Source organism: Archocentrus centrarchus, chromosome 1 (assembly GCF_007364275.1).
Source record: "Archocentrus centrarchus isolate MPI-CPG fArcCen1 chromosome 1, fArcCen1, whole genome shotgun sequence".
Taxonomy (NCBI): domain Eukaryota; kingdom Metazoa; phylum Chordata; class Actinopteri; order Cichliformes; family Cichlidae; genus Archocentrus; species Archocentrus centrarchus.
Window position 1 is genome coordinate 32623889 of NC_044346.1, and position 12165 is coordinate 32636053.

The 12165-nt window shown below is 38.8% G+C and overlaps 1 protein-coding gene across 1 annotated transcript; it reads left to right on the forward strand.

Moving 5' to 3' along the window:
- The first annotated feature begins 212 nt into the window (after positions 1-212).
- On the forward strand, positions 213-11913 carry tmc7 (transmembrane channel like 7). Its single transcript, XM_030726441.1, is given in 27 exon segments — positions 213-394; positions 6533-6588; positions 6591-6758; positions 6761-6797; positions 6903-7046; positions 7227-7382; positions 7459-7544; positions 7625-7770; positions 7847-7928; positions 7930-7984; positions 8104-8126; positions 8433-8615; positions 8805-8924; positions 8926-8951; positions 9052-9097; positions 9099-9167; positions 9653-9750; positions 10162-10216; positions 10219-10269; positions 10271-10301; positions 10304-10347; positions 10445-10483; positions 10485-10505; positions 10507-10577; positions 10785-10942; positions 11038-11117; positions 11201-11913. Coding segments are annotated over 27 exon segments (2256 nt in total). The 5' UTR covers positions 213-378; the 3' UTR covers positions 11396-11913.
- The last annotated feature ends 252 nt before the right edge of the window (positions 11914-12165 follow it).

The window sequence follows — 12165 nt, forward strand, 5'->3', positions numbered from 1 at the left end:
ATACTCTTATATTATAACAATTAAAAAAAATAAATAAATAAATACAACTAACACCGAAAATAATTTTAAAAAACTAAACTAAAATAAACATAAAAAATATATAAAAATGTAACCGATAACTCAAGCTACAATAAAATGAAATCAAATAAGTAACCTTTAAATAGCATTAAAATGGATGATACAGCCAGTGGGAATTCAGTGGTCGCTCTTGGAGCTGCAACCACATCCAGGAAGTTGTCTTCGGGAAAGGCTGTTATTGTCTTCCTGACAGCTGAGAGAGATAACTCTCGCATATTCGACCAAGTTTGGTAGTTAATTATTAGCTAACAGCAATATTATCTTATAAATAGCTGTATTTATTCAGTCGGAAGGGGAGCGATGGAAGTCGACTCAGGTATTTTCGAAGTTCGTGCGATTGGTTTGATCCTCCGAGCAAGTTATTAACCCAACTTATTTCTGCATTTGCTAATGAGCTAGTAATGCTAGCCGCTAACTGGGGGCTCAAAGTTTGTTCTGCTGGTTAATAATTGGATTAAGGATCATTAAAGGTTGCAGGGAGATCTTTAAATTAGGTTTTATTTGTCATTTTGGTCTGAGTCACTGCGACGTCGAAACTCCAGTGTCGGCATTTTACACGCTGAGTCTGCCCCTTGGTTAGCCATTGTCTTTGGTGGTAGACAAATGTAGACAAAATGATAGCAGTGTTTGTTGTTCCACTGTAGAATCCGATACTTGAAATGACATACGTGATGTGTTATTGTGCGCTATGTTTAAAGTTATTGTTTGTACGTTTGTTTATGTTTAAAATTATTATTATTATTAAGCGCAGATTGGATTAAGACTAGTTACTGTTCCAGAGTAATTCTTAACCCTATTACCTCGAAAGATATAAACACTATATTGCCAAAAGAATTCACTGACCCATCCAAGTCATTAATTCAGGTATTCCAATCACTTCCATAGCCACGGATGTATAAAATGCAGACTGCTTCTACAACATTTGTGAAAGAATGGGTCGCTCTCAGGAGCTCGGTGAATTCCAGCCTGGTACTGCGATAGGATTCCTCCTGTGCAACATGTCCAGTCATGAAATTTCCTCACTTCTAAATTTTCCACAGTGATATTATAACAAAGTGGAAGCAACTGGGAATGACAGCAACTCAGCAACAAAGTGGTAGGCCACATAAAATCACAGAACGGGGGTCAGGCAGATGCTGAGACAAATAGTAAACAGAGATCGCCAACTTTCTGCAGAGTCCAGGCGCTCCAGACCTCCAAACTTAATGTGGCCTTCAGATTAGCTCAAGACCAGTGCATGGAGAAGTTCATGGAATGGGTTACGTGGGTCGAGCAGCTGCAACCAAGCCTTACATCACCAAGCAATCGCATGCAGTGGGGTAAAGCACACTGCTGCTGGTCTCTAGAGCATTGGAGACATGCTCTTTGGAGTGATGAATCACTCTTCTCTGTCTGGCAATCCGATGGAAGAGTCTGGGTTTGGTGGTTGCCAGGAGAACGGTACTTGTGTGACTGCATTGTGCCAAGTGTAAAGTTTGGTGGAGGGTGGATTTTGGTGTGGGGTTGTTTTTCAGGAGTTGTGCTCATCCCCCTTAGTTCCTGTGAAGGAACTCTTATGCTCCAGCATACCTTTGTGGGTGCAGTTTGGGGATGGCCCCTTCCTGTTCCAACAGGACAGTGCACAAATCAAGGTCCATAAAGACGTGGATGAGCAAGTTTGGTGTGGAAGAACTTGAATGGCTTGCACAGAGTCCTGACCTCAACCCGATCCAACATCAGTGTCTGACCTCACAAATGCTCTTCTGGAAGAATGGCCAAAAATTCCCATAGACACACTTTGTGGAAAGCCTTCCCAGAAGAGTTGAAGCTGTTATAGCTGCAAAGGGTGGCCTGACATCATATTAAACCCTATGGATTAAGAATGGGATGTCACTCACGTTCATTTGTGTGTGAAGGCAGACAAGTGAATACTTTTGGCAATATAGTGTGTGTGGGTGTGTGTGTGTGTGTATATATAATTTTTGTTTTTTTATTAATAGTATATATACAATAATAGGGGCATAGCACAGAACTCTGGGTTCTATACATAGGCATTCTCTGTGGGCCTCCTTCATGTCTTGATCCAGATCATGTGTGTTTTGATTATTTTGAACAAATAATTGAGCCAACAACTGTATACAACAATCTGTAGTGGTCATCAGGATAGCCAGTAATGAACTGTTCATGTACAGTGATATGCCCTCAAGTCTACAGTTTGAAATTTCCTTGCCTTTCAGCCTTAATTTCTCAGTATCCTGTAGTCTACAACTATTTTTTGTTTAAATACTTTTTTTTGTTGTTGTTGTTTGGAAAAACAGCATTAAAAGTGTTAATTTTTATTGAATTATTTGCGATTCAGATTGCTTAAAAATGCAATCTGAATTTTTCACTTTTCCAACACGCTCTGTCCTCTCTTCATCCTTCTCATCACCCTCTGTCACATCTTCCTGCTGTTTCTGCTACACAGACAAGCTCCTGCATTAGATTAAATTAGATTTATAATATATGCAATGACATGACACATAACAGCCACTTTCCGTTCCTTTGATGTTATCAAACAGAGAAGTTATACTGCAGTCTGAAGTTCTTGCAGATATAAATCGTGGTTTAGGTGGTTTAACATGTGAAAATATTTATGAGAGTGCACGCAGGTATGTTGATATGAGTGACAGTGTTTCATTAGAACTATCAAAAGCTAAAGAAACATCCGTCACCATAATTGACTAGCTACAAATGTTTTTCTTTCTTCTTTTTCTTAAACTAAGTAGAGTCATTGTGGTATTTTAAAATGCTGTTTCATCAGCCTGAAACACACTGGAATCCTCAAAATGCCTTGCTTACCTCACAGCTGGTCCCACATACAATAAGGCAGAATGCTACTTGATGTTAGTGTTGGTAAGATTTCAGTTCAAGCTGCTATCAGTATAAATTATTGCATGGAATAACTTTTGTTGCCACTGTGAGCTCACCTTGTGTCACATCATTTGCAGGGCGACCTGCTGCTGGTTCTGTCTGAAATTAAGGGGCCCACCCGTTTAATTTTGCTCAGTAAAACCTGAGACATCTGACACTGACCCACTGTTTTTAACACCTGCTGATTGCTAAAATAATTTTTAACCTGTTAGCTGTGCTCTGCTCACCTTTCTTTTGAAAGAAATTGTTAACAGCAAGCTGAGTTTACTTCCACTCCCTCTTCTGTTTTTTTGATATCATGATTTTGCTTTCTTGAAGAAAGATAATGGCAAACATTAGCAGTCACCTGGATAGAATAAATTAGCTGTGCTGTAAATGTGAGTCTTCATTTCTGGGCTTGCAAGGGTCCCTCCTGCCACTGGGGTGCTGGGTCATCAGTTTTATTTTTCTCCCCACTAATACAACCCTGTACAGTACCATATATACATGCATGTATATGTAATGTGTTAGTTATACTAAAAGGGGAAATAATGGGTCATTGTGAATTTGCTTTCAAATAATGTATTTAATAAACAACAACAGTCAAATGAGCACCCCTCATTTTTTTAAAATTTTATTTCCAAGTAGCCACACCTCCTTATAAATTTAAAGTGATCTTGAGTATTATTAGTTCTCCAGACTTTCTGAAGGTCTTTCAAAGCCGTATTTTGGAAGTGGCTGCTTTTTTCTTTATTTTCAGCCCAGTCCTTGTACGTGATCATTTTCAGAGGAATGTGTTTTTTTTGTTTTTATTTGTTTTTTTTTTTTATTTGTTTAAGTCATTTAATTTGGAACATAAAAACGGGTCTAAATGAAGGATGAACCAGTGTTGTGTTATTAGAGACAACTTAGTAATGAACCAGTTGTATTTGTTACTATCAGCTTGTTGCAAAATCATATAATAAGTTCCCATTTCTTTAGTTGAATCTATAAATAAAAGGCTGGGGTGCCCGGGTGGCTTAGTGGTTGAAGCCAGCGACCACATACATATGCTGTGTTGCGGTGCAGGTATGGGTCCTGGCCTGTTGCCGGTTTGCCTGAATGTCTTCCCTTCTTATCTTTCCCTAATTTCCTGTCTCTCCTCTACTGCAAATAAAAAAAGTGCTGTGGCCAAAAAAAAAGAAAAAAAAAAAAAGGGCAAAAGATAACAGTTTGCGATTCCCGTAGTATGAAACGGCCTTCTAAAAATGCAATCTGAATTTTTCACTTTTTCCAAAACACGCTCTGTCCTCTCTTCATCCTTTCTCATCACCCTCTGTCACATCTTCCTGTTGTTCTGCTACACAGACAAGCTCCTGCATTAGATTTAAATTAGATTTATAATATATGCAATGACATGACAATAACAGCCAACTTTCTGTTCAGGTATGGGTCCCTGGCCTGTTGCCCGGTTGCCTGAATGTCTTCCCCTTATCTTTCCCTATTTCCTGTCTGTCCTCTACTGCAAATAAAAAAAGTTGCTGTGCCAAAAAAAAGAAAAAGGCCAAAGATAACAGTTTAACGGGCATAAAATAGATAAAATGGCATTTTTTTTTGCACTAACAGTGATTCCCAAAGAGCTATCGGAGGCAAATTGGCATATCTCATCATTGTGTGTGGTGTGTCCTTAATCATTTTGAGGAAACTGGATAAGTGGAAAAGTGGCAGGCCAAAAAAAGTTCTCTATGAGTAGATGAACAGTATCTGAAAGTCATATTCTTAAAAAATAAGGAAAGAAAACCTAGCAGAGAGCTGAGAGAGATGCATCTTAGCCTTTAGTTGATCCAACTACTTATGAAATTTATTTATCACAAGTGCTGTGTTACTTTTAATGTTATAAATTTATTTTCCTTTATGATGAATTAACATCTATAATATTCTGTGCAGTATTTATTTATTTTTATGGAGCTCTTAGTAATTCTCCCATCAGTATTTAATTGCAGAGTCCACATTTGTCAAATAATGGGTTTCTAATTAAGATTTATTTTTTGAAAAGTTGCTGCACTTTATGACATCACGGTCATTGCAAACATCTAACTTGAAATGCTTGTTTGATCATGCAAGTGCTAGAATTTGTCTGGGCATGTTATTGATTGCTGAAGTGAGGTGTGTTGTGGATTAGCTTGATTATGCAAGATCAAAGATGGAGGCTCCTGTTACCACAACCGGATGTAGGTATGACCTCAAAACTGCTGAGAATTACATGAAGGCATTAAAAAACTTTTTATATGACTGTGATAGTTTGACTTTGGGTAGTGAAATAAATTGTGATAATGCATTTTCATAAATTTTTATGTTTCATTATTCTGTAGTTAAAGACTGTAGTGGGGTAATAGTTCATAATAATCTAAGAGACACTCATTGTGGAATTTAAGCTCTATCATGAATCTGTCAGTTTAACCAGCATTAGAATATACACTAAGAGTCGCAGGCAAAGCCTCAGGCAACTATTTAAAGGACACTCAGGTGTCACAATAAGATGCCACACCAATTATTTATGCCACTCCAAAAACAGTTCCTGACCCCCACAGACAGAGGGGGCCATCACCCTTTCACCTGTTCCTCGGCAAAAAAATGATCAGCTTAATTTTGCTCACTCAGCCCCCCCAAACACACATTTTCCCTCTGTGATGCTACATATCGTTACATATTCAGCCAGAAGAAAAAAAGGAAAAGGCACAGCATTAGTTCTTCAGATCATCTATTAGTGTAATAACATATTTGTAAAATAATGAACTCTAAATTGAAATTTTTAACTTATCTCATATGAATATGTAATTAACTTTTGCATCTCATAATTTCTGATTTTCTTGGCCCCCTCCGTGACACGCCACTCAAACCTGAATATATTCTAATATTTTTGATACACTGTCCTGAAACTGCTTGTACGTATAGGTGTTGGGGCTGTTGTCCCTCATAATAGTCACAGACTAGTAACCTTTATTAGTGCTAATGATACAATTACAATTTTCAAATTGTCCCCTCTGTGACATGTAAATACTGTGGAATGACCCTTCTACAGACCTTCAACCTTAGTGCTGCAGGCCATACTCAAACTTTCATAGCTTTCAGAATTTAATGTTGAACTTCAGCTTCACTTTTGAAATTTCACATTCTTGGAAGTCATAGTAGCAGATATCTGCCCTGAAAATTTGATTGACATAGCTTATGTAGCTTTCTCAGTATAGTTTTTTTTTTTTAATGAGCAAAGTAATAACAGTAGCGAGCTAAAATTGGCAGTTTTTCCTATGGAGAAGTGTATCTTTTTTTTTTTTTTTTTATGTTTTGTCAGCTGGTATGGATTGATCCTCAGTTCAGGCTGTGGTTGAAGAATAAAGGTGGTCATGCCAAATATTGACAAGTTTATTAGAATTGTACTTGTTCGCTTCAAGAAATCCCTCCACCAGTTTCTCATTTTCATAGCAAAATATAAAAAAATATAAGCGATGGTTTGAAGCAATATCAGCAGCTGTTACAGACCAGCTCAAATAAATGCAATTTAATAAACATTCACCTTTGTGAAAACTTTGTTTATCTTTTCAAGTGTTCTTCACTGATCGCAGTGGACAAACTAACCCTCTGCTGGACGAGCCTCCCCAGTTTACCAGTCCCTGCTGTACCGTAGGAAGTCGTCAGCTGGTGGCTCCAGACAAAGAAGCAGCTCTAGAGCAAGGCTTGGCTCATCTGGAAGCTGGAAATGGGGTATAAACACTTTGTGAGACGACCACGTGAAACAGAAGAGTCACACTGAGCAACGGCCCATCAAAGAATTTTAGCCAAGCCCATGGATGAAGAAAACGCAAATACAAGTAGGAAAACTGTACTGTGTTATGTTGTCTTTTCAGTAATAGGCTAAATCCCATTAACCGAGTTCTTTGCTAGAAGTTTATTTGACTCTTTGACCTGTTAGAAAGAGTACCTAGAAAAGGCTCAGGAATTGAGCAGCTGGGAACAGTGGAGACAAAGCAGCCGCAAGCATTTGAAGAGGCTGAGAGATTATGGCCAAGAAAGGCTGAGTTCCTTGAAGCTCTGGAGGGGAGACATCCACCTAATAGAGGGTAGGAGAAGGACAATCAGATTATCTAACCATCAGAACCTTTTTCCTTAACCTCAAAGGCATTTACTGATTTCTGTTCAGATGGCTGTCATCAGTAAATATACTTTTACTGAGACTGTTTGTTCCTTTTGTTGTGTCTGACTCAAGTTCTCCCTTTTTTGCCTCTTTCACTTGTCGCTAGGGATGTTTGGAACGGGGATCCTCTCTTACTTCTCCTTTCTGCGCTTCCTGGTCACGCTCAACTTCATCATCTTTCTGCTCATGTTCAGTTTTATCATGTTGCCCATCATCATTGCACCCCATCTTTCAGGAAATATCACCTACAACCAAAGTGATGGTGAGAGGATTTTTTTTTTCTTCCCCAAGTCGAAGCACACACTGAGCAAGAAAGGCTAAAATCTGTTTTACTACAGGTGGTGAGTGCACTGTGTATTCAAGTGGCGTTCGTCAAGGTCTTGTCAACTATCATAAGTATATTACAGATCTGCTCTCTGGTGAAGTGAGTCGTCCCACTTTATTAGTCTCCCGAGAGAGTCCACTACGTAGTTTCTGTCCTCACTTGCTGTGTTTCATCTGCAGGGCTTTCTGGAACAGACCTATCTTTTCTATGGCTACTACAAGGTGGACAAAATCCACTTTCCCCACATAACTTACAATTTGGCGCTGGCGTACCTGCTGGTCACTATAGGGTACCTCTTCCTCAGTCTTATCTGGATTGTTAAAAGGTATGAAAAAGGAAAACTCATGAAAAATTACATTTATTTGAAAAGAACTGGCCGTTAAGCATTTTCTCTGTTGAAGGTCTGCCACAGGATTCAAACACAATCTGATTCAGGATGAGGATCGGTTTCAGAGTTTTTGCAACAAGATCTTTGCTGGCTGGGGATTTCTGCATCACTGGGTGATAACGCCATAAGCTGAAGAAAAAGAGTTTGCTCTGTGAGCTCAGTTAGTGTTATATATTAAGATTTGCCAGAGAAAAAACAGTTTCCATTTTTACAAATAGTTTGAAACTAGATCTTTAAAACTGGTGTGTGGGTGTTTTCATGCCACCCTAGCAGCTGCATACAGCTGCTGTAATGTGAGAATAAAGTGGTGCATTTTAATACTATTAACTACAGTAGCAGACAGAGACAATAAAATACACCAAAACGAACTGAGTTAAGTATAATCATTTAAATCCTTTCCTGTAAATGACACCTAAAGACCCTTTAACAGTTTTTTTTCATCAATCACTGTGGGCTAAATATTTCATTGGCAGCTTCAGTAACAATCACCGTTAATGGCACCTTGTTGTTGTGCCTTCCTGCTAACAATCAAAAATAATTCATCACCATCATTTTGCTGTCTTCCCTCATTGTTAAATTGCATATTTGCATATCCTCAGACAGATTTGGAGGAAGAGAAGATCAAGCAGAAAATAGCGGATCGCACCCGCGGAGAGAAATGTCGTCTTTATTTCATCCGTCTCATCCTCAATCTTTTTGCCGTTGGTGTGCTAGCCGCTTGTTTCTACTGCATTTATTTAGCCACCAGCTTTTCCCAGAAAGCCCAAATGAGTAACAAAAAGGTAACAGAATTTTTCTAATGTACTCTCTGTTGTGGACATGCCATATTTTCTCTTCACCCCCCCCCCCCCCAAAAAAAAACCCCAAACCAATAACTGCTTGTCCACACTACAGATCCTCCATGTAGAAATTTCTGATAACTGTAGGCAACAAAGAAAAAGGATCTAAAAGCTGTTGTTGTTCTGCTGCAGGTGTCTTTCATCGTGGATCTCATTAATGAGTATCTTCCCTCAATTGTTATCACGTTTGCCAACTTCATTACCCCCGTCCTATTTTCTTTTATCATCAACTTTGAGGACTATTCTCCTGCTTTTTGAGATCCGCTTTACTCTGATGAGGTAAAATTGATTTTCAAGTATTGACTTGCTTACTCGTACACACAGATTTGAACTTAAAGTGTTTCTAACGTGCTTTCTTTCTTTCTTCCTATCCTCACAGGTGTGTCTTCCTGCGGTTAACCAGTATTGGGGTTTTGCTCTTTTCCTCTCTGGTCTCGGATTACTAAATGTAAAGAGGAGACCTGTGCTTGTGGTTACAACTATGAGCAATACTCTGTAAGTCTTTAGTCACGCAGTATGCAGGGGTTACAGGTGTAGTGCACAGGGTACCAGTGTCAAACCCACTTTTATTACTGTGTTAGCTGGTGTACAAGATTGCCTATCTACAGTATATTCCAGTTCCCTTATAAAATATATTTGGTAAATGGACTAGTTCTTATATAGCGCTTTTCTACTCAGTATGAGCACTCAAAGCGCTTATACAACACGTTTTTACATTTACCCATGCACATCCATTCATACAAGCACTTCCATGTTTACTAAGCTAAGTGCTTTTAATTATCTAACATTCATACACATTGGGGTTAAGTATCTACATTGGCATGTAGCCTGGAGTAGCCAGGAGTAGCCAGGAATCGAACCGCTGACCTTCCGGTCAGTAGGTGACCTGCTCTACCTACTGAGCTACAGCCACCCCCTCTTAAATTCCTACATGTATATGTGGTGAAATCCAGTCTCTAAACCCTTGTTGTTGTCGGCAGTGCTGGGAGACACATGTGGGCCAGGAGATGTACAAACTCACCATTTTTGACTTCATTGTCATCGTTTCAGTCACCATCTTTGTGGAGTTTCCTCGAAAGTAAGACCTCACTTTTCCACAACAGAAACAGAAACAATCTCAGTAGAAACTTTCAAACTTCTTTTTAGTCTAGTTTCATGGTCGTCTTATGGCATTTGAGGAGATGTTAAACATTTAACCAGTTTTTCTTGTCACGACCCCATTGAGTTGAAAAATAACAGTTTAACCTGGAGACCCTCCAGCAATATGATCCTATTGAAGCTTTGAAATATCAGTACTAATAATGTCATCTGTAATGATGTATCAGTCGCAGGAGCTCACTTTGAATAGTTACTTTTAGTTGTGTTGCTTTAGGTCAGTGTAAGCTAAAATTACTCTGATCCTTTGCAGAAAAGTGTGTCACTGAAGGCTTTTGCTATCTCATTTTTTCTGCTTTAGTAATTTCTATCCTTTCTGTTCTGTCCTATCCAGGCTGATTATAACACACAATAAATCTGCCATGTCTAAATGGTTGGGCCAGCAGGAGTTTTTTCTATTCCTCAAAATGTGCTGGAGATCGTGTACGGTCAGACCATCTGCCTGGATCGGCACTTTCTACTGCCCGCTGCTGCCTGCATCTGCACTATCAAATATTTCTTTATCTTTTATGTCAAGAAGGTGACTTCTGTTTTGAATACATATTGTTTTCTTCTTAAAAGAGCCAAGGGAAAAAATACGTCCTAGTAACCCTCATTTGCAAATTTTTGTTTGGTAGGTGTCATTAATCAAAAACTGTCGTCCAGCCACGCGTCCTTTTCCGAGCATCCAGCTCCAATTTTCTTCTTCCTCGGCGTGCTGTTGATCGGCCTGGCTCTTGCCTGTGTGCCTGTCATAGTTAGTATAGCACAGTGAGTAATGTTCATATCATGTTGTAATTACAGTCTCTCTGCTTGTCCTGCAGCTTTAAAGAACCTCAAGCAGAAATATTCAAGTCAGTGGTCAAAGTCTACTACCGCTGCCATATGTTTTCTATCCTGTAATTTATTATTTCTAACTATAGACAAATGTAGGAACTCTTACTTGTATTCACTCATGTATCCCTCCTTTTTGCACAGAATAAACAGTTCTCGGGCTTGTGGACCATTTGTTAATTACACCACCTCCTGGGAGGTGGTGCCAACTGTAGTTTCCCAGCTCCCAGTGGAATCAGAACCCTGCTGTGGTTTCTTTCTTCTTTCGGAGGCCTTTGCCGTCTCTTTCTTTGTTTTGACATTGGTTTGTCTTTCAGTGATTAGATTTTTTACCTTTAACTTGTTTTTTTTTTTTCCTCTGCTGTAGCTTTAAACTTTGCTTCCATGTTGTTCTCCAGCTTGGCCATGTTTTATGTGATCGCACTTGCTGGAGCGCACAAGAGAGTCATCAATGAACTAAGGGAGAAGCTAGAGATGGTAGGTCTACTCAGATTTTTTTTTTAAAAGACAGTTGAGTTACTGTGAAATGAAATCTGTGTTTGTGCTCATCTGTTTATCAGGAGGGCCGTGACAGACATTTCCTGATTCAGAAGCTGTGTCAGGCCCAGAAGCTCTCAGGTGTGAAATCCTCAGAGTCCAAACTTCAACCCCGGCGCAGCAGAAGCAGCCCCAGCTATCACACCAGCTTCTCCAGCAACATCAGTGAGGCAGTGTTCCTGGCACACTCATCTCCAGGCACCTCCACACAAGTGTGAGGCAAAAGCCTCATTTTACTGAATTAAACCCAGATGCATGCCCAGATAATTGTAACAGCATTTTAAATTGTTCAAATTAATGCCTCAATTATGTTTTTTTAACTGTGAAAACACTGCAACTTAAAGGGTTTTGATTGACTGCTGATTATTAATGCCTCTGGCGTTTTCATTGTTTTTGTTTTTGTTTTGGACAATCTGAATATTGTACACCTGTCACAGAGCTGCACCATTTTAAGTATTTTTTTTTTTTTTTTTTAACCAAAACATCATTTTGTTGCGCTGCAGTGTATTTCCCTGCTTTGTGCACTGTAATCTTTCCTTCTGAGAAGGACTTACTTTCTTTGCGGGACTTCTTCTTCAAACATTTCTCAGTTTCTTGCACTTTAAATGTATTAACACTACCTTTGTTTACTTTTTTACTACAGCTCCCATGAGTACTGTACTGTGTGTTATCTGTGGGTGTTTTTACATATAACATTGAATAATTATGAATATGCCTAATACATTTGAATACTAAACTGCAACCGTGTACTTTTTAACATTACTTTGCATTACTCAATTTTCATGCCTTTTAAAATATCTTCTGGATTGTGGGCATGTATTAATAATGTTTTTGTCAGATTTGGGTGAAAATACTGTTGTACTTTATCATGATGCCTTAATATGTACATGTAAAATAAATGTTTCATAAGTCATATTTCCTCATTTAAAACTCACTCAATGTCAGTTCTTACATAGAGGACGTCCAAACATTTTGTGGTAGAAAATAA